General features: G+C 44.1%; 1 protein-coding gene across 1 annotated transcript in view; it reads right to left on the bottom strand.

Annotated features, from left to right (window-relative positions):
• Positions 1–23264, bottom strand: part of MUC16 (mucin 16, cell surface associated) — a 112300-nt gene that overhangs the window by 32963 nt on the left and 56073 nt on the right. Inside the window, exons 20-35 of the mRNA XM_038565385.1 lie at positions 19564–19688; positions 19402–19469; positions 17035–17207; positions 16401–16436; positions 16134–16199; positions 13044–13168; positions 12788–12855; positions 8814–8986; positions 8452–8487; positions 8146–8217; positions 5929–5988; positions 4599–4720; positions 4326–4393; positions 3554–3726; positions 3407–3442; positions 3124–3180 (exon numbers count right to left, since the gene is read on the bottom strand). Of these exons, the coding sequence (XP_038421313.1) occupies positions 3124–3180; positions 3407–3442; positions 3554–3726; positions 4326–4393; positions 4599–4720; positions 5929–5988; positions 8146–8217; positions 8452–8487; positions 8814–8986; positions 12788–12855; positions 13044–13168; positions 16134–16199; positions 16401–16436; positions 17035–17207; positions 19402–19469; positions 19564–19688 (1458 nt within the window). The remainder of the gene's footprint in view (positions 1–3123; positions 3181–3406; positions 3443–3553; positions 3727–4325; positions 4394–4598; positions 4721–5928; positions 5989–8145; positions 8218–8451; positions 8488–8813; positions 8987–12787; positions 12856–13043; positions 13169–16133; positions 16200–16400; positions 16437–17034; positions 17208–19401; positions 19470–19563; positions 19689–23264) is intronic.

Raw genomic sequence — 23264 nt, 5'->3', positions numbered from 1 at the left:
TGGCCACATACGGAAATGGAAGATGCTGGTGTCGGGGTGTTACATAATGAGCCAGAGATGGTGCCTGCATATGAGCTCATAGGGTACTTAATTCTTCACAGCAGGCTGGGATCCGTGAGCTCAAAAGCCTGCCAGGACCAAACTCAAAATTTTATATCCAGTTCTTTTAAATATAGCCCAAACAGGCAGATTTCAGCCGATTTCTGTCACTTTGAGCCTGCCTGCTTTGCATACCCCCGAAACTGCACCCAATAGCTGGGAGCTATAAAATAGACGGACCCCGTGGCTTTGGAGAGCCTGAGCCACTGCTGCTGGGCAGAGAGCTGTGCAACCCAGAGACTCCTTTCCAGGCTGCCGGGTGACATCACCTAGACAGGAGAATGTCTTCTCTGACCACTCCTCTCCCCTGGGAGTCCTCTTGCCCTTCCCCCTTTTGAGAAGGGATGCCCACCCAGAACCTCCTGAAGATGTCACAGACTGACACCTGCTGGGAAGGCAAACCTGCACTACTCACAAACATTTGTGCTTGCTACTGTCATCTAGTGGTCATGTTTTTTCTTTGCTCAACCTAGAAATACCTCAAAATCCCAATAGCCAAACTGTGGAAAGAGCCTCAGTGTCCATCGAAAGATGAATGGATAAAGAAGATGTGGTCTGTGTATACAATGGAATATCCCTCAGCCATTAGAAACGACAAATACCCACCATTTGCTTCGACGTGGATGGAACTGGAAGGTATTATGCTGAGTGAAGTAAGTCAATCGGAGCAGGACAAACATTATATGGTCTCATTCATTTGGGGAATATAAAAAATAGTGAAAGGGAATAAAGGGGAAAGGAGAAAAAATGAGTGGGAAATATCAGAAAGGGAGACAGAACATGAGAGACTCCTAAGTCTGGGAAACGAACTAGGGGGGGTGGAAGGGGAGGTGGGCGGGGGGTGGGGGTGACTGGGTGACAGGCACTGAGGTGGGCACTTGACAGGATGAGCACTGAGTGTTATTCTGTATGTTGACAAATTGAACACCAATAAAAAATAAATTTATAAAAAAAAAGAAAAAGAAAATAGGTAAAAAGAAAGAAAGAAAGAAAGAAAGAAAGAAAGAAAGAAAGAAAGAAAGAAAGAAAGAAAGAAAAAAGAGAAGAAAATAGGCGAGAAACCCATAGCTGAAGACCATGAGACTGTCTTGGCTTGAGCCAGTTTCTTCCTCCTTCCAGGGCACCTTTGAAGACCCACCCAGACAGGTTCAGCTTTCAATGCTGCGTTTGAAAATTGACCTCAGGAGCAATTTGCCAACTAACAATTTCTTTCCCCAACTTACTCACTTAATAAGATGTATTGTGTGAATAATTCCTCTCAAGAATATTCTTATTCAAAAGTATATTTTAAAAAAGCAGGCAAAGACAGCTTCTGTTCTGTTGTCTTTAAAAATCAAAGTCCTAGGGGCATCTGGATGGCTCAGCGGTTGAGTGTCTGCCTTTGGCTCAGGTCGGGATCCCGGGATCCTGGGATGGATCAGTCCTGGGATCAAGTCCCACATTGGGCTCCCCGTAGGGAGCCTACCTCTCCCTCGGCCAATGTCTCTGCCTCTCTCTCTGTATCTCTTATGAATAAATAAATAGAAAATCTTTTAAAAAAGAAAAAAGCCACCTACCAAAGGGAGATATTTGGGGAAAATGTGAGTACAAACTGCAATGCTAGATGACACCATAATGTTCTTATTTTTTGAAGCACAGTAATGCTATTACGGTTACATAAGGCAATGTCCTGATTTTGTGGGGATTCTTGCTGAAATCTTTAATGGTGAGGCCTCATGATATTTGCAAGTTTCAAGTGGATCAGGGAAAAAAATTACGTCTACATCTTTGTCTAGTCAGTTCTACCATAATGCTTGTTTTGAAAACACAATTTTTTCAGGGTCATTGATACATTAGGTAACTGTGAACACAATGTAGATTTCATGTTTGTGTGTGTGTGTGCAATTTTGTCTGCAAGACACACAAAAGCTGAACCCTGAACGCAGCTAAACCCCCCTCTGTAGGCGTACACAAAATGCATGGACACAACTCAAGCATCTACTGGCTAAATCACACCCCTGAGGTATTAGGAGGGATGACCCTACTCATCCTGGGTTTCTGCTTTCTGTAGGATTTCAGGTAATCCTCCTTCTTTAATCATTTTGCTAACTTCCACAAGCCAACAACGTCAGGCCTCTTTCAGAGTAAAGTGCTGCATTTATTGCACTAATTTATATTTCTTAGCCATTTAACATTTGTAAAACTGTGCTGTCTTATTAGATGCCTATTTTTTTATTTTGTCACTGACATGGTTTTCGAGTGTTGACCCCATCCTCAGCCCTGCACCTTCTGTCGTGTGATTTTGCATAGCATAGTTTAGGGACACCTATGTCATATAACAGAATCATGTACAAAGACAAAAGGTCAACAACTGTGGTGGACAACTGGATTTCCTTGCGCTATTCTTTCAATTGCCACTACTTTTGGCAATTTTCATAATAAAAAGGATAAAAGGATTAAGATATTCATGAAAAGTGGAAATGACCCCATGGTCCCTAGACTTTGACAGATCCAACATTCCTTAAATGAAATGATTATATGCATTGACTATGGTCAGGGAGAGACTATATATATTCACAAGGAACATATTCATAAAGACATGATAAGAAGAAGAATAAAGTCATATCTATTGAATATGTTCACAGAGAATATTCCTTAAAATAAGCTGTTGGTAAATTGGTTAGCTGGGGAAACTGAAGAATTGATTCTTCACTGACTAGGCTTTGGCAAGCTGGCCACTGGACAAATCTATTATCAGTGAATAGATCTGCTCTCTACTTTCCAAGGGATGCAGGGTGATTTGGACATCAGGGGTCACCTATAGGTTTCAGACACAGGCTAAAGAGAATGGCTGAAGACTCCCAGTGCTGGGAGTGGGATTGGTGTTCAAGAAGTCCCTAGGACCTGGGTAGGGCCTAGCAGATCCTCAGAAGTCACCCTTGGGCTCCCCTGGGAGATACCACCCACTCTACTCCTCCTCCCATGTCCTGTGATTAGTACCCACCAAGAGTAGCTGGGAGCCTCTTCAGAGGAGAGAATGCCTACCTGTGTGACTGGAGAAGGAGGCTGGCATCCCTGCAGAAACTGTGGCCACCATAGAAGCTGGAGAGAAAAAAAACAAGAATTTGAGGGTGAGGATCCCTCACTTCAGGGATTACCAGCGAGGGGGTAGCCGTGCCTGGGAATTTCTTAGGTGTAGGTCCCAGTTCACACGGAGCTGGGGGTGGAACAGAGGTGCACAGGGCAGGCCATGGGCTCCTGGACACTTCCATTTTAAGGGTGGGGACTCACAGGGTTGCAGAGACTCCTGAAGCCTCTGAATACTCACTGCTGGGGGTGGTGGCCTGGGTCTTGCGGGTGTAACCTGCACAGGGAGACGGAGGAAGGGTGACGAGGGTGAGTAATCACAGAAAGGGAGGAATGGAGAGGAGGATGTGGGCCTGTTGAAATGTGGACCAAGATGGCAATCCCTCACCATTGATGTAGAGACTGTCTGGGTCCAGGGTGTAGATACCCAGCCTAGTGATGCCTCTGGTCAGCTGGCTCAGCTCCTGGTACAGCCGCTCTCTGTCCAGCCCAGAGCCCATGGGGTCAGGGCGGTAGGTACAGATGGCATCCACTCCAGTGGCTGCCCCATCCTTCTCGGGCCTGGGGAGGATGGGTAGGGGTATCACTAGATGGAGTCCCAGGGCAGGGCTCCTGGGACCTTGGGGGCAGGCCAGGAGGGGGCCAGGGCAAATGAGAAGGCTGGCACCCACTTCTGGCCAGCCCAGGAATGTGCACACAGTCATGGGGGGGGGGGGGGGTGGTGGTGGCAGGATTTCTTAAATTGCAAATCTGAAACCTGCAACCTCAGAGCATGGGGACAGGAGAGCTCCTACTTGAGACAGGTGAAAAGCTGGAATTTGGATTAAAGCAAGTAGAAAAGGCAAGCTTGCCTTGAGAGGAATCCTGGGGAAAGAACTGAAAACCCAAAGGAAATGCCCTCTTTGGTCAAAGGGAGGTAGGAGGGAATTGGGAAGGATGACCCAGACTAGGGGCTCTGCAGAAGCTGGGGACAGTGTGTGTGTGGGGGGGGAGGCGGGGGTGGTTACAACCAGAAGAGGCCTTGGTTCTGGAGCCAGTGCCTCCTGAATTCCACCTCTGCTGAGGACATGGACAGAGAGGGCAGGTAGGAAGCAGAGGGAACTCTTGGGGTCCTCAGGGAGCCCTTGATGCAGCCCTGGCCGGGGATTGCAAGGTCTCACCTGAGCAAGGTCAGTCTGCAGCCGGAGTACAGGGGGCCCAGACTGGTGTTCTTGAACAAAGGTCCGAGCTGTAGAGGAGAGGCAAGTGAGTAGAAAGTCTCAGGGGTGGAGAGCAGGGCAGAAATGAGAGGAGTCGGGCCAGCACCAGTGAGCCAGGCCTGCATGGGGGGCTGCACAGGTAAGGTAGGTGGGTCTCCGTGGGCGTGACAGAGATCAGGTAGGCGGTGCTTGCATCAGTGGGTGGGGCAGGAATTCTGCTGGCGGAGCTCTCACCAGGCCCTGCAGCTTTCTCTGGGTGGCGTTGAACCTCCAGGAACCAGGAACCATATCCTCTTCATGGGACAGGTTGGTGATGGTGAAGTTGAGAGTGAACAGCACCAGGGTCGGACCAGTGGCTGCAATGGAGGCAAGAAGGAGATGTCAGGGAGCCTAAACATGGGTCATCCCACAAAGAGATGGAAAAACATTTATCTCTTTAAATACTGGAGAGGGGCTTCCTCCATGATGGGCAGTCTCCACAAGAAGGAGATCCCAGACATTAGCATTAAGTGAGGGGCTCTGGGGATAAGTGTGGAAAAACACTATGGTGGTAAATGCAACAAACATTCTGACCCTCCAGTTGGCTAAAATTCCAGACAGACATCCTCTTTTTCTGAGGGTTTTTTTTTTTTTTAACTCAAATTATTTCTCTGGGACCCAACTATTTACTGATTTTTAAAGATTTATTTGAAGAAATACATTTCATTTGTATAGGTCAGGCCCTGTTTTAAATGCTTCACTTAAATTTTAATCCATTTAAGCCTTGAGGCAAATCATTCAGAGGGAGATAGTATTCTTATCTCATTTTACAGATGTAAGAACTGAGCCCAAGGGTGATTAAATAATTTGCCCCCAGTCACACAATCTATAAATGGCAGAGCACAGTTCAAACCTGAGCATTGTGGTTGCAGAGCCTGTGCTTCTAACCCATCTACTCTAGTACCAAGGGCAGGTCCATGCAATAACCTCACTCTGGCCTGAATGGTCAGTGGTCAGAACACCCACAGGAGGCCCTAGCTGATGAGTAAGTAGAGACTCAAGTAAGACAGTGTTAGTAATGATGAGTCATCCAGGACCCTCAGCAGTGTCAGTGGGTGGTATCAAAATCTACCTTGGGCCAGTGAGAAGCCAAGAATGGGAAGTTAGCTGTTGGCCCAACCAGAGTCTGCCCAAATCCCTAACCAGGACCTGTAGGAGGGCATTTTCAGGTACATACGTAGCTCACGCTGTTGTTCCCTTCTTTGTTGGAAATGAAGACCAAGTATTCAAGAGAGAAGCCCACATACACATTTGCAGATCTCACCCCACAACCATGCTGATTGTAATTCAATACTTATTTGTACACTCAAGTCCTTATTCTATTCTCTTTCTTGCTGGAAGTCCATCAAAGACTAAGGCCCTTTCTATTCTGTTCACTGCTGCTTTTGTCCAGTAAGGGCTAAATGAATGCTTCTTGAGTGAATGAATGAATGAATGAATGGGCATGGTGCTCCATATGATACCACCCACTGGCCAAGTGCATGAGACCTCTGTAGGGGAGGAATGGCAGAGAGGAAGCTCGTACCTGTGGAAATGGAAGTGGGGGTTGCTGAAGTTGTTGAGGAGATGGTAGAGGCAATTCCAACTGAAAAAAAAAAAAACACAGTGAGGCAAATATGGGAGAAGGGAGGGCCTCCCCAGCTAAACAAGGCCCATCAGGGGTCCATGAAATGCTCCTCAAGCCTGTGTCAGGCTTGTCTTTTCTGATCTGGGTAGTGAAGTTGGGGAAAGACTAGAGCTTTCCAGGACCCTTCTGTCCCTGAGGAGGTGGGGTAGGGATAGTGAGGAGGAAAGATGTGTCCCAATGCAGAGAAATGCGAGGGCCTGAATTACTACACACTGTTGGAATTGGAGGTCAGGACCTGATGGGTGTAACATGTAGAAAGATAGGAAGAGAAAGTATGAAGAGTTGTAAGGATGGGAGAAGAAAGGAAGTGTCAGAAATCTGGGGTTCTTTGGGTGTCTATGAATCTATTTATGTAAGTAGCATTTAGAGAGCCCCCTCAAAGTGCAGACCCAGTAGACAAACTCCAGAGAATGCAACTGAAACCCAAGGAGGCATTTCTCTATCAGGTCACCTACAGACTATCCTTCTGCCATCTGTGCCCCAATTCTCTCCATGTGTCTGATCCCTCCATGAATCCCCAGAAAAGCTGTGAATGTTTATTGCCTCATACAAGAAAAAACAAAGGTGCAAGCCAAAGTTGCTACTAACTTTTCCTGGATACTGGTCAGGAGGAGGTGTGAACAGGCTTGGATCAAACTGTTGTTCCCAGCCATGACCCAGCTGAGGTTGAGCAGTTTTCTTACTTTCTTTCTTTTCTTTCTTTCTTTTCTTTCTTTCTTTTCTTTCTTTCTTTCTTTCTTTCTTTCTTTCTTTCTTTCTTTCTTTCTTTCTTTCTTTCTTTCTTCTTTCTTTCTTTCTTTCTTCTTTCTTTTCTTTCTTTCTTTCTTTTCTATCTTTCTTTCTTTTTTTTTAAGATTTTTATCTATTTATTCATGAGAGACACACAGAGAGAGGCAGAGACATAGGCAGAGGGAGAAGCAGGCTCCATGCGGGGAGCCCGACGTGGGACTCGATCCTGGGATTCCAGGATCATGACCTGGGCTGAAGGCAGTGCTAAACCGCTGAGCCACCCGGGCTGCCCCAGGCTGAGCAGTTTTCAACTCACAAATGCCTTCCAGGAAAACCAAAGAGCCTTCCACACATCAAGGAACTTAATTTCCTTGAATTCTATCCCACAATCCTGTGGCAACTTCAACTGAACTGGTAGTGACTGCCTAGGGTATTTTGTTGGTAAGGATTCTGGAGCTGTTTTGAATTCAGAAAGCAGGGAGGCTGTTACCACTTAGTGATGTCTGCCATGGATGAGGGAATAGGGAATGATGGCACAGATGGCATGTATTTGTCCTGGACAGAATCTGACAGTCATTAAAGATTTGAACAAGGACAAGAAGGAAGTATTTCTACATATTACAAAAAAGTGTATTTCATTCCTTCTTATCCTGAGAAAAATCTACATACTTCCTGTGGACTTACAATACACAAATGACCTAAGATCACCATCATCATCATCACCATCACCACCATCATCATCATCACCATCACCACCATCATCATCATCATCACCACCACCACCATCATCACCATCACCACCATCACCATCATCACCACCACCACCATCATCATCATCACCACCACCACCATCATCACCATCACCACCATCATCATCATCATCACCACCACCACCATCATCATCACCATCACCACCATCACCACCACCATCATCACCATCACCATCACCACCATCATCATCATCATCACCACCACCACCACCATCATCACCATCACCACCATCACCATCATCATCACCACCATCACCATCATCATCAGTATCACCATCATCACCATCCCCACCACCACCACCACCATCATCCACCACCATCATCACTATCACCATCCCCATCATCAACAGCTCCATCACCACCACCATTATCAATATCATCATAATTATCATTATCATAAGAATATGAGCTTTATGAAGGCAATAATTTTTTGTCTGTTTGTGTTCCCTGCTGTCTTCCCCAGGTCCTGACACAGAGTAGGTGCTCAATAAGGCTGTTGACTGACTCATTATCACTAGATTTACTATGAATTTCTATAATTATTTGAGTAAGCAATATTAAGTATGTTTTTACTCATCAGGTGCCCCCAGTAGATGTGCCACTGACTGGTACTTACCCGTGGGGCTGGAGCTGGGGACGGAAGATGGAGTCCCAGAGGTTCCTAGGTCCACTGTGGAGGTCCCTGGAGCTGAGAAAAAGCCCTCATCAGCGAAAGCAGAAAAGCAATCACATAGCAGAAATGCCAACAAGAGAGACTATTTATTAGGCTGCATGTGGGGCTGAGATTCCCTCTGGATCTGGGGCAGAGAGGAGAGTAAATAACTTGTGGCCTCCCAGGATCTTTCTTCCTCCTGGCATGAGGAGGCATCAGTGCTTTGCCTGCCCTGGGTGAGGGGGCCCTGAGTCATAGATGAATACTCACTGTTGGCGATGGGTGCAGAGCTTTGATGGGTGAAACCTGTAGGGAGAGGGAGGGAAGATTATGGGTATGGGTTAAGGGAGAGGCAGAGGACCAAACAGGAGGCAGGGCTATCCTGGTGCAGTGGAGGGGTCTCTAGCAGGGGGTGCTGTTGGGGATTCTCCATCAATACCCATCAGGAAAGAAGGCTCCAAGGGTGAAGTTAGTCCAAGATGAAGAGGAAACCATGAAGTGCAGACCAGAATCAGCACATTTAGTGCCTAGGACTAAGGCCCTAAGAGCCAGACAGGGAATGCATTCTCAACCAGAGGGCAGAGGTTGCCCTCTGAGGGGGAAGAGACTCTGACCACATCACGGTTGCTCACCATTGACACAGAGACTGTTCCTGTCCAGGGTATAGTGGCCCAGCAGGGCAATTCCATGGGTCAGCCGGCTCAGCTCCCAGTACAGCTGCTCCCTGTCCAGTGCAGGGCCTTCAGGGTCAGGGCGATACATGCAGATGGCATCCACTCTGGTGGCAGCCCCATCCTTCTCAGGCCTGGGTAAAAATCACCACATAGTTGGTCTAACCATCTATCTATTGATCCTTTTCTCTCTCTCCTTCTAGCCCCTAAGGCAGAAACTTGGGAAACCCTAGTTAACAAAAGCTGTGGCCATCAGGGAGATGCCCTCCATAAACAATTAGCACACCACAGGTCTGAAGCCTCCTGCATGCCTAGGAGAGAAGACTCCAAAACCCCTGGGAGTGGCAGATACACGAGGATGCTGTTGATGGAGTGAGCTGGAAGATGCCAGATGAAGCTCCAACAGCCACATCCTGTTACAGGTCTTGACGAGCACAAAAAAAGATGTCTAAGATCATGCTGCAATGGGGGGGGGAGGGGCAGTGGCCCCAGGAAAAGTGACTTCAGCTTGGTTTGGTGACATTTTCCTGCAGAGAGTTGAGGTTTCCAAAGAGAGAGACCAAAAAGCTAAAGTCACTCAGTCTGGAAGCAGGACTGGGGCATTTCTAAAAACTCAAGAGACTAAACGGTCAGAGACACACATGCCCTTTGGGTGAGTCTGAAAGCATGACCTGTCCATGTCTCAGCATCACCTCTGGCCACAGGACACTACCTACCCGCCTGCCCACGCAGCCATACACTACTGAGTGATGTGGAGAGAAAGGCGCTCCCACACCCCAGAACCATGGATGCAATGTCTCTTGTAAAAACAACCACCCCTTGACAACGTGGATGGAACTGGAGGGTATTATGCTGATGAAATAAGTCAATCAGAGAAGGACAAACATTATATGGTCTCGTTCATTTGGGGAATATAAATAATAGTGAAAGGGAATAGAAGGGAAGGGAGAAGAAATGGGTAGGAAATATCAGAAAGGGAGACAGAACATGAAGACTCCTAACTCTGGGAAACGAACTAGGGGTGGTGGAAGGGGAGGAGGGCGGGGGGTGGGGGTGACTGGGTGGCAGGCACTGAGGGGGGCACTTGACGGGATGAGCACTGAGTGTTATTCTGTATGTTGGCAAATTGAACACCAATAAAAAATAAATTTATTATTAAAAAACAACAACAACAACAACCACCCCTTGTTGAATTCTTAGCATGCAGCAGGCCCAGCACTTTGTACTCAGGAACACATCGCTTAACCCTCAGAGCGTCCCTGTGGGCTGTATTGCTGAACTCCCACAGTTGTTATTCTATCCATCACACGACATATTGTATGCAACGTAATTATACATAAGGTAAATAGAATATATAATATAATGATTTAACACATAAGTAAATGGTATATGTTTGTTACATTTTAATTTTTATTATTATTACATTATATAACTGTTATACCTAACATATAATATATAATATATATTAGAGATTATGTCTATATTGTTATATATAAAAGATATTATACCCATACATAATATACATAATATTTTACCTATATACAGTATACATAAGCCTACATATGTATATATATATATAAGGTTTGGGTATCGATGTTTCTAGAAGCAATGTCCACAATAGCCAAACTGTGGAAGGAGCCTCGGTGTCCATCGAAAGATGAATGGATAAAGAAGATGTGGTCTATGTATACAATGGAATATTCCTCAGCCATTAGAAATGACAAATACCCACCATTTACTTCGACGTGGATGGAACCAGAGGGTATTATGCTGAGTGAAATAAGTCAATCGGAGCAGGACAAACATTATATGGTCTCATTCATTTGGGGAATATAAAAAATAGTGAAAGGGAATAAAGGGGAAAGGAGAAAAAATGAGTGGGAAATATCAGAAAGGGAGACAGAACATGGAAGCCTCCTAACTCTGGGAAACGAACTAGGGGTGGTGGAAGGGGAGGTGGGCGGGGGGTGGGGGTGACTGGGTGACGGGCACTGAGGGGGGCACTTGACGGGATGAGCACTGGGTGTTATTCCATATGTTGGCAAATTGAACACCCATAAAAAATAAATTTATAAAAAAAATAAGGTTCGGGTATAATTATATATTATTCTCATATTGTCTACACTTAGGTAATATGTGTATTATATAATATACAAATATATTAGGAATATACTTATATATCATCTATGTTAGATATTATATCTATATATGACATATTATACCTATTATGTGTATATATGACATATATGTAATATATACCCATGTATAAAGTATAGGTATGATTATATATTATACTTATATATGATATATATTATATATAACTTTATTATAGTTATTATATATTATAGTTCTGTATTATATATAGATTATGTATATTATAGTTATATTATAATAATTATAGTTATATATTATATGTAGGTATAACATATAGCTATATTATAGTTATAGTTATATATTATGTATAATAATATATATAATATATAGGTACATATAGGTATAACATATATATTAGGTATAGATATAACAGATATACTATAAAATTATACCTATTCTTTCTCTCCCTTTCTCTCTCTATATATGTGCATACATATATGTATGTATACAGCTGACTTTTTTTTTTTTAAAGATTTCATTTATCTATTCATGAGAGACACAGAGGGAGAAGCAGAAATATAGGCAGAGGGGGAAGCAGGCTCCCCGGGAGAGCCCAATGTGGGACTTGATCCCAGGACCCTGGGTGTCCCTATACAACTGACTTTTGAACAACATGAAGGTTAGGGGTACGGACACCTAACCCAGTTGTAAATTTTCATAGACCTTTTGATTCTCCTAAAACTTAACCACTAAAAGAGTGCTGTTGACCAGAAGCCTTACTGATAACACAGTCAATTAACAGATATTTTTATGGTATTGGTATTATATACTCTATTCTTACAATAAAGTAAGCTAGAGAAAAAAACGTTAAGAAAATCATAACAGAAAATACATTTATAGCACTGTACTGTATTTATCAAAAACAAAATCCATGTATAAGTGGACCCTGCAGTTCAAACTCAGTGTCCAAGGGTCAACTCTCTCTCTGTATACATATATATGTTAGTATACACGTATTATGTACAGGCCTAATATGTCATATATAACATGCGGAGTAACGAGGCACAGCAAGGTTTTGGGATCTCATTAAATGGCAGAGCTCACATTTGAACTCTGCTCTGGCTTCACCGAGGCTCTTAGCCACTAGGCTCCTATGCCTGGTCTTGCCCCAGGAAGGCAGGGGAGCTGGAGGTAAATGCCTGTGATAAAACAGGAATGTGAGGAGAACCAGACCTAGAGATTCTGAGATGTAGGAGGCAAGAATGCCAGGTGTGAAGTAGGTCAACCAACTGCCTCCCCAGCTGCACCCATGGGATGGTGTCGTCCCCAACCTTGAGCCATCCTAGGGCAGGGCAGTCCTCCTTCCGTGAGTCTGACCCATTCAGGAGCACACGCTCTCTCTGTAACAGTGTGCTTGCTTTCCTTCCCTCTTAGATTCTTTCCTTTTAGAGGTTGCCAGGTCGGTAATCTCCCCATGCTGCATATGGGGAGATTACCATAATGAGGTAGAGGAAGCAGTGCTGCTTAAGAGCTAGGAGTTTGGCTCTAGAACCCACAATGTGGGGTTGCTCTGTGTGACCTGCACAATCTACTCAATTCCTCTGAGCCCGTTGCACCTCTGGTTCCTGCTTCATGAGGCTGTCGTGAGGGCTGATGGGTTGAAATATGAAGTACTAGCACAGTGCCTCGGATCTTAGGAATTACTAACTGCTGGATTGTCATTGTCAATGATGATGTGTAGTATCCATGGTGGTAGTCGTCCCAAGTATGGACAAAGTCAGGGAGCCTGTAGGTGAGGGTCCCATACACCTGTTGGGCTGTGTTCTTGGGGAGAGTCTTACCTGAGTGAGGCCAGTCTGCAGCCTGAATAGAGGAAACTCAGACTGCTATTCTTGAACAGGGGTTTGAGCTATGAGAAAAGAGATTGAAGGTGAGAAGGAACCTTTGAGGGAGGCCAGGGGGAGCAGGGGTATTGGTGATGTGAATGGGGCAGAGGCGATATGGGTAGGGCAGAAGTCAGGTGGACAGGGCTGACACTGATGGGCGGGGCAGGAGGTGTTGTAGGGTTGGGCTGGTACCGGTGGGTGAGGCTCTCACCAGACCCTGCAGGATCCTCTCCGTGGAGTTGAATTTCCAAGAGCCTGGATGCTGAATGTCTTCTTCGTAGCGCAGGTTGGTTATGGTGAAGTTGAGGGTGAATGGCACCAGGTAAGGGACTGCTGCTGAAGCAGGGGGAGGAAAAAGGAGGCCATGCATGAGTTACACCTGGTCTGGATCCTAAGGCAACTTCTGGGGATGGAGATGGAGGGTCCAGATCTGAGGTAGCAGGGGTTCCGAGTAGGCCACCTAGGCTAGCTACCTTAGGACCAATGACAGAGGCCAGATAAAGAGCAAAGCTAGATGCTATTAAGTAGAGTAACATGCACATCCTTTCAGATGGCTATTAGGCTATTATAGAAAGAAAGGAAGAAAGAAAGAAAGAAGAAAGAAAGAAAGAAAGAAAGAAAGAAAGAAAGAAAGAAAGAAAGAAAGAAAGAAAGAAATCAGAGAAGTACAAACATTATATGGTCTCATTCAGTTGAGGAATATAAAAAATAGTGAAAGGAAATAAAGGAGAAAGGAGAAAAAATGAGGGGGAAATATCAGAAAGGGAGACATAACATGAGAGACTCCTAACTCTGGGAAACGAACTAGGGGTGGTGGAAGGGGAGGTGGGCGGGGGGTGGGGGTGACTGGGTGACAGGCACTGAGGTGGGCACTTGATGGGATGAGCACTGGGTGTTATGCTATATGTTGGCAAATTGAACACCAATAAAAAATAGATTTATAAAAAAAGAATACTTTTATCAATAAATCTATTTCTACATCATTAAAAAAAGAGAAATAAAGAAAGGGAAGAAAAATAATTAGTTTTGTCAAAGATGTGCAGAAATTGGAATCCTCGTGCATTGTTTGTGGGAATGCTGGTGGAGCTGCAATGGAAAACAGTTTAGTGATTCCTCAAAAAGTTAAATATAGGATTACCATATGATTCAGCAATTTTGCCAAATGCTAGGTATAGACCTAAAAAAACTGAAAACAGGGACTCGGATCCTTGAATACAAAATATTCATAGCAGCATCATTCACAATAGCCAAAAGGTGGAAACAGCCTGAGTCCATCAGCAGATGAATGGATAAACAAAATGTGGAATAATATTCGGCCATAAACATGAGGGGAGCTCTGACACCTGCTACAACACAGATGAACTGTGAAAATATTATGCTAAGTGAAATGAAACAAACACGAAAGGACAAATATTATATGGTTCCAATCACATGGGGTACCTAAAATAGGCAAATTCGTGGAAACAGAATGTAGAATAGAGGTAACTAGGGGCTGGGATTGGGATTATAGGGAGTTAGTGTTCATATGGGAACATAGTTTCCATTTGGAATGATAAAGAAGTCCTGAGAATAGATAGTGGTGATAGTGGCATGACACTGGGAATGCATTTAATGCCACTAAATTGCACACTTAACAGTTGGTTAAAATGGTAAATTCTATGTGTTCCATAAAAATTGTTTAATGCAGCAGTTGGATCAAAATATAGGTTATGGGGCTCTTGAGTCTGTATATGGGCCAGGGTAGGTGTCAGGTGTTGAGGTTTTGGGCTCTGGTGAGACTCCAGATTGGCCTGATAGTCTTTACTTGAGAGGTTAAAAGTAATAGGATTGGAGCAATCTCATGGATTAAGGGGAAAAGAAAGAAAAAAAAATCAATTCAATCCCATCCAACACAGAAGAAACATTCTTTTTTAAATATAAGCCAAATATCAAATTTTAAAGGAACCTTCCTGTCACCTACTCAACTCATCCCACCCTACCTGCCCCATAACTCTCAGGACTTGACCTTTAATAAAGAGACCATGTGCAGAGCTGTGGTTACTATGATCACCACCACACTAATAAGTCAGACTTGGTTTCAAGTGCCCTCTGTCCTCTCCCCAGCTGTGTGACCATGGACATCACTAAACTTGTCTCTACAGTTGTTCCCTTTATCTGCAGCTTTGTTTTCTGTGGTGTCACTTACCGGAGGTCAGCTGCAGTCTCAACGCACGTGGTCCTCTTTCTGAGGTATCATCAGGAGGTCAATAGCAGCCTAACACTACGTCACTCACCTCACCTCATCTCATTGTGTAGGAATTTTATCATCTCACATCATCACAAAAGCGTGAGTATGGTACAATTAGACATTTTGAGAGAGAGCACATTCACATAACTTTTACTGTTATAATTTTTCTATTTTATTATTAGTTATTGTTATTAATCCCTTCCTGTGCCCAACTGATAAATTAAACTTTATCCTAGGTACATATGTATATTTTTTAATAATAAATTTATTTTTTATTAGTGTTCAATTTGCCAACATACAGAATAACACCTAGTGCTCAGAACACATATATATAGGGGTCAGTACTATCTGTGGTTTTGGGCATCCATTGGGGGTTTTGGAAAAAATCCCCCATAGATAACAGAGGACTACTCTACCTTCATTTCTTCACTAAAAAATACTACTTTGTAGAGGAATTATAAAGGCTAAGTGACTGTTTGCTAAAAGAGTTAGTTAGCATATTTTAAGGGCTTTATGCTGAGTGAAAAAAGTCAGTCCCCAAAGGCGACATGCTATAATGATGCCATTGGTACAACGTTCCCAAAATAGCAACATTACAGAGATGGTAAACACATGAGTGGTTGCCAGGGTGAGTCTGGGTGGGTATAACTGTAAAAGATCCTTGCAGTGATAGAACTGTTCTGTACTTTGACTGCAGTGATGCTTAAAAAAAATCTGCCTACGTGATAAAATGGTATAGAATCACACATGTACATGGGAGTGTACACACACACATACACACACGTGTGCATGTGCACATGTGAGTCCGTGTAAAACTAGTAACATCTGAAATCTGAAGTCTGTGGATTTTAACAACTACTTGGCAGGTGAAGACACTGAGAAGAGGGTCAGTCAATTGTCCAAGGTCAACACAGCTGGAAAGATAAGGAGGACACAGTCTCTGCTCTTGTGGAGTTCAGAACAGAGCAGGGGAGCCCATGGCAGCTCCATGATCCCTCACTGCAGCTTTTCTCTACAACTTCCAGATGTATCTTTGAGCCTCCTTACAAGGAGCTGGAGAGAGAAGTCGCCTACCTGTGTAGCTAGAGAAGTGGGTTGGCACCGCTGAGGTCCTTGGAAAGAGCACGGAGGTCACAGTAGCTGAGGATAAACAGTCTGGAGTAAGAATGGGGATTCTGAGTGGGGTGTCTTTCCTATCCGGCTATAGCCACTGAATGTAGGAGGAACTGGGTAAGAGTATCAGGTCTCTTGGCTTCCTCTCTCCCCAGGCCCTGGAATAGGGGGTCAGTTGCTGTCCACCGGGGCCCAGAGCATATGGTTATCAAGACTGTGGGTACTCACCACTGGATGTGGGAGCTGAGATCTGGTGGGTGTAACCTGAAATGAGAAAAGGAGACAGAACTAGAATGCAAGCATGGGAGGGAGGTCCAAGGTGTAGCCCAAAGCCACCTGCCTCTACCCCCAACAAAGACTGCAAGTCTACACAGTTCAACAATTGTGATTCAGGGGTAACTATTTCTTGTTCCTAAATGGCTGAGAAATCAAAGACCCAGTTTCCTGTCTTCATGAGCTTGTAATTTATTTGGGAAGATAAATACACCAACATTTCTAGAAATGGGCTTGCAAACTGTGCTTTTCAGGGTCCAAAGGGGATTTTTGAAATATCAACAGGGAGAAAGATAGCCAGATGCTTGAATCATTGACTTCAGCCAGAGGGATATCCCCTTTAATCAGTCTGGATAAAGACTTTGTGGCTCAGACAAGTATATAAATCACAGTCCTGAAATGCAGAGATGCAAAGGGAAGAAAAGGGTTTGCAAACCAAAGGGCCTATAAGGGCCTTTGACTCATCATGGGACATTGCTTAGGTGGAAAATAATACATACAGTGAGTCCTGTGGCAAAGTGGATAGTCTATATCCCTTCCTGGGGGCAGATTCTCAGCTTCAACTTGTGGTTACAAAAAGGTTGCTCACCATTGACATAGAGGCTGTTCTTGTCCAGGGTGAAGGAGCCCAGCTGAGTGACACCATGGGTCTGATGGCTCAGTTCCCAGTATAGCTTCTCTCTGTCTAGCTTAGGGCCCACAGGGTCAGGGTGGTAAGTACAGACAGCATCAACTCCAGTGGCTGTTCCCTTTTTCTCCGGCCTGGGCAGGGAAGGACACAGGAATGGGGAGGTGGGGACTCCAGGCAGGGCCCCTGAAAAGGTTCACTGAGGGAGGGGACAGAGAAAGCAGGAAGAATGGTAGGCAACCTGGAATGGTCTTGGTGCTGGTGGAGGATTGGAAATGGATGGGATGACCATGGTCCCTGAGCATAGAGGATGCAGCATCTTCAAATGCTAACATTTGTGCTGAGCTTTAAAATGATAATCATAAGGCAACATACATGCTAACAACAGAAGCATGATGGAGGGGACTTGGACAAGGTGGGAAAAAAGGCAGTGTCAAATGGCTTAAATCCCAGTTCTGCTGCTCCATTTCTGCAAGACTCTGAGTAAGTCTCTCAACCTCTCTGTGGCTTATTTTTATTTCATCCATCAAATGAACAGGACAGACTTCATAGCCCTAGTAAGTGCTCAAGAAAATACAACTATTTTTATTTTTTTAAATTTTTATTTATTTTTGATAGGCACACAGTGAGAGAGAGAGAGGCAGAGACACAGGCAGAGAGAGAAGCAGGCTCCATGCACCGGGAGCCTGACGTGGGATTCGATCCCGGATCTCCAGGATCGCGCCCTGGGCCAAAGGCAAGCGCCAAACCGCTGCGCCACCCAGGGATCCCTACAACTATTTTTATTAGGCATTAATAGGCCCAAAGTTCTTGGTGTGGAATGGACCTTGCAGTGAGAGAGCCTAAGCCTTTTGAAAGAAAGAGTGAGGCCAAGTAGCCATCCTAGGATGGAGATGGGCATGAGGCTATGTGGTATCCCACAGCTAGAGAAATCTCAAGGCCAGTGGAAAGGGAAGACGTAGCATCATGGATGGAGGACAATGTATCTTTGAAGTTGAGGGCATTCCATCCTCAGATGAAAGGTCAGTGATTGGGAGATCTCACACAAGGGGTAAGGTGACCCAAGTGTACAGATGGGGGCTCCCACGTGCTGGAGTTAATTCTTAGCACCTGGGTTTAGGAAAGGTCATGAATAATTTACTGCATGTTCTCAATATGCTAGTTCCTGTCCTAAGCACCTTTCATCTTAATCCTTATTATGCTCACACAAATGGCCACAAATTCTTCCCTTCAATCACTAGTGGAATCTGTTTCTCTGTCTCTTGAATTGGAATTTGGCCACAAGACTAGCATTGGCCAATGGATCTTCACAAATGTGATGTAAGCAGAGGATTGGAAAGCATGTGTGCAATAGGGCTTGCCATTTCTGCTGCTCTTGGAACTCTGAGCATGTGAATGAGCCCAAGCTAGCCTGCTGGATGATGAGAAACTATGGAGGAGAACCAAAGTATCCCAGCCAGGAGCTGACTGCAGACATATGAATGACCCTCATTTAAGATCAGGTGAGCCAGGTCAGGCAGGAGAATCTACCAGCAGAATCTAGACCAAATCACCATCCAACAGAATCATAGGCTAAATTTGTTGTGCAAGAAAGCAAATTGGTGACACTCCAACTGACAGGTGAGGAGGCTGAAGCACAGAGATGTTAAGTAACTTGCTAGGGTCATGCAGCCTTGAAGTAGGGGAGCTAGGCCTGTTGGACTCTTTATAACCCCTGTAGTTTACTACTCAGCGATTCCAAGTCCACCTCTGAGAGGTTAGAAAGCAGGAGGTCATTGATGGAGGACAGAAGAAGGGAGGGCTGGCTAGGTGGTCCAGGCAGGCCAACCATGAGCCAAAATGTGACACAAGCAGGAGAGAGAATTATGCATCCCTAGAGCAAGGTTTCTCAACCTTGGCACTATGCATATTTCAAGTCAGGAACTCTTGGTCCTGGGAGACAGTCCTCCATATTGTAGGATATTTCGCTGCATCCCTGACCTCACTTGCTAGATGCCATTAGCAATTCCCACTTTTGAGCTGTGACAACAAATAATGTCTTCAGACATTGCCAAATATCCTCTGGGAGGGAAATCGCTCCTGGTTGAAAACTAGGGCTCTATTATGATAAAGCTAGCATGATTTACTAGTTGTTTTTTCAATGGGTTCCAGAAGAATGATCTTCCTGAAGAGTTCAACCTGGGCAGTTGTTACCTGAGAAGGAGAGTCTGAGAGGATTCTGCATTTTTCTGGTTAGGAACACAATGTGACAGATTGGTCAGCAGTCCCTGGAACAGTGGTCCCCTCACCCCCTGCCTATTGCCTGCATGTGCACCCTGGAGTTCTCACCTGAGCAAGGTCAGTCTGCAGCCATTATAGAGGGGCCCAATACTGCTGTTCTGGAATAAGGGTTTGAGCTGGGGATGAAAGACATGGATGTAAGTAGATGGGCCAAGGGGCTGGGCAGGACAAAAGTAGGCACTGGAGGGTAGGCATTAGAGGGGGTCTTACCAGACGATTCAAGGTCCTCTCTGTGGTGCTGAATAGCTCAGATCCTGGGAGCCCCATGTCCTCTGTGTAGCGCAGGCTGGTGATGGTGAAGTTGAGGGTGAATGGCACCAGAGATAGGCTTACACCTGCAGCCAGAAAGGGGAAGGGGGTTTCATTATGATCTCTGGCTAGGATGCTGTAAGAGGCAGATCCAAGGGTTGCCACTCCCTCAGTGTTACCCTTGCATCCAGCCAGACTTACAGATGGGGAGGGGCCTCTATACTGGATGGATGATTTCAGCTGCAAAAAGAACCTCCAACCCTTCAGCTCAGTGTGTCTACAGGCAAACGATTGGTAGATATTTTGGTGGGAGGAAAAGAAGCAGTCACTCCGCTGGCCCCTGGGATAGAGATCTCGCATAGTCTTCTGACTTTGCCATGGGAGAATGTGCAACCGCTGAGTGGTCAAGTCTGTTCCCTGTACAGTGACTCCTGCCTCAGCTTCATTAAGCCATCTTTGAAAAGTGAATTATGCATGAACTGACCACATCTCCTGGTTTTCCCTGGACAGTCATGTGGCTCTCATGTAAATGTTAATTTCGACCGTCCCTTTCTTTGTCAAAAGTGCCCCATAAAAACAAACAAACAAACAAACAAACAAACAAACAAAACCAACTGTATGGTCATCCTGGGGTTAGGGTATGAAGAATCAAAAGGCCAGAGGTCTGAACTGGGTGACTATACCCTTTACAAATTTCATCTGAGTACAACCTGAAATCTGGCATTGTGATGCCCCCAGCTATGGTTTTCTTTTTTAAAATTCCCCTGGCTATTTGGGGTCTTTTCTGATTCCACACAAATCTTAAAATAATTTGTTCTAACTCTCTGAAGAAAGTCCATGGTATTTTGATAGGGATTGCATTAAACGTGTAAATTGCCCTGGGTAATATTGACATTTTCACAATATTAATTCTGCCAATCCATGTGCAATTAAAACCACAATGAGATACCACCTCACACCAGTGAGAATGGGGAAAATTAACAAGGCAGGAAACCACAAATGTTGGAGAGGATATGGAGAAAAGGGAACCCTCTTGCACTGTTGGTGGGAATGTGAACTGGTGCAGCCACTCTCGAAAACTGTGTGGAGGTTCCTCAAAGGGTTAAAAATAGATCTGCCCTACGACCCAGCAATCGCACTGCTGGGGATTTACCCCAAAGATACAGATGCAATGAAATGCAGGGACACCTGCCCCCCGATGTTTCTAGCAGCAATGTCCACAATAGCCAAACTGTGGAAGGAGCCTCGGTGTCCATCGAAAGATGAATGGATAAAGAAGCTGTGGTTTATGTATACAATGGAATATTCCTCAGCCATTAGAAATGACAAATACCCACCATTTGCTTCGATGTGGATGGAACTGGAGGGTATTATACTGAGTGAAATAAGTCAATCAGAGAAGGACAAACATTATATGGTCTCATTCATTTGGGGAATATAAATAGTGAAAGGGAATAGAGGGGAAGGGAGAAGAAATGGGTAGGAAATATCAGAAAGGGAGACAGAACATGAGAGACTCCTAACTCTGGGAAACGAACTAGGGGTGGTGGAAGGGGAGGAGGATGGGGGGTGGGGGTGACTGGGTGACGGGCACTGAGGGGGACACTTGATGGGATGAGCACTGGGTGTTATTCTGTATGTTGGCAAATTGAACACCAATAAAAATAAATTTATTATTTAAAAAAATAAAAATTAAAAAAAATTTTAAAAATTTCATATGAGGAACACCAATTTTGTGCTAGCCTTTGTACTGGGCACTTCATCTATAGCACCTCAACTTACCCTCATCTCAATCCTGAGAGTGAAGTATTACCAGTTCCATTTTACAGTTGGGGAAACTGAGACTCAGAAAGTAAATTTTACCCAAGGCCCACATGCAAATAAACAGCACAGCTACAATGTTTTTTTTAAATTCAAAAATAGATATTTTTCTGTTTGTACAACCATGTTTATAGCAACATTATTCACAATAGTCAAAGGGTGGAAGTAACCCAAATGTCCATTGACAAATGAGTGGATAAATAAGGTGTGTTATAAATCAAAACTACAATGAGAAATCACCTCACACCTGTCAGAATGGCTAAAATAATTAAAAAATAAGAAACCATAGGTGTTAGTGAAGATGTGGAGAAAGGGGAACCCTCCTGCACTGTTGGAGTGAATGCAAACTGGTGCAGTGACACTGAAAAAAGGTATGGAGGTTCCTCAAAAAGTTAAAAGTAGAACTACCCTATGATCCAGTAATCGTACTACTGGGTATTTACTCAGAAAATACAAAAATATTAATTCAAAGGGATGCACCCCAATGTTTATAGCAGCATTATCTACAATAGCCAAGCTATAAGAACAACTCAAATGTCCATTGACGGACGAATGGATAAAGAAGATGTAATGTATACATATATGTATAAAAAAAAGAAATCTTGCCATTTCCAACAATATGGATGGAGCTAGAGAGTTGCACTTGTGAAATAAGTCAATCAGAGAAAGACAAATACCATATGATTTCACTCATATATGGAATCTAAAAAACAAAACAAACAAGCATAGGGAAAAAAGAGAGAGAGAGAGAGAGCCAAATCAAGAAACAGACTCTCGGGCAGCCCAGGTGGCTCAGCAGTTTAGAGCTGCCTTTGGCCCAGGGCCTGATCCTGGAGACCTGGGCTCAAGTCCCACATCGGGCTTCCTACATAGAGCCTGCTTCTCCCTCTGCCTGTGTCTCTGCCTCTCTCTCTCTCTGTGTCTCTCATGAATAAATAAATAAAATCTTAAAAAAAAAAAAGAAACAGGACTCTCAATTATAGAGAACTGATGGTCACCAGAGGAGGGATGGGTGGGGAGATGAGTGAAATAGGTGATAGGGATTTAAGGAGTGCACTTGTATGAAGTGATGTATGGAAGTGTTGAATCACTATATCATACACCTGAAACTAATACAAGACTTATGGTAAGTAGCTGGAATTTAAATAAAAACACACAGAAAAAGAAAACTACAGCAGACAAAGCTATAGTTATCAAGATAGCAAGGTACTGGATGAGAATAGACACAAGTCTAGAAGCAAATCCTCATATTTGTGATGAATTGATTTTCAACAAGGGAACCTGTACAATTTAAGGGCAAAAGAAATTTTCTAAATAAATGGTAATGGTATAACTAGAAAAAAAAAGAAAGAGTGGCTAAAACTTCCCCCAAATTTCTTGAAAACACACATTTTCAATTCAGGAAGCTTCAAAAATCCCAAACAGTATTTACCGAAAGAAAATCATGCTGAGATACATCATACCCATCATACCCAAAGATGAAGAAGAAATCTTGAATGCATCTACAGAAATGATGCCATCAAACATGGAATGACTTGGTCTATGGTGTATGTCACAAATTTACAAGCTTGTAGCAGTTAGGCCTATTATAGAAATGGTTGAATTGATCCGGGTAGAGTAAGGACATGGAAAGTGTGCATTCTGTCTAAAGCTTATAAAAAGTTTGCAATGCTTTGACCCATGAAACAAAGAATGCCAGAAGACAGAAATCAAATTATAGGACACCAGCTTGGATCCCACAACTCCAGACTCCCATGGCAGGATTAAAGGTCAGGGACACCCAGCCTGGGTCATGAAGTAAGCATGAAAAATACCCATAGACTCAATTTTTAAAATAAATC

The sequence above is a fragment of the Canis lupus genome, chromosome 20 (assembly GCF_011100685.1).
Source record: "Canis lupus familiaris isolate Mischka breed German Shepherd chromosome 20, alternate assembly UU_Cfam_GSD_1.0, whole genome shotgun sequence".
In the NCBI taxonomy this organism is placed as follows: domain Eukaryota; kingdom Metazoa; phylum Chordata; class Mammalia; order Carnivora; family Canidae; genus Canis; species Canis lupus.
Note: the sequence above shows the minus strand (reverse complement) of the source record. Positions and strands in the feature narration are given on the sequence as shown.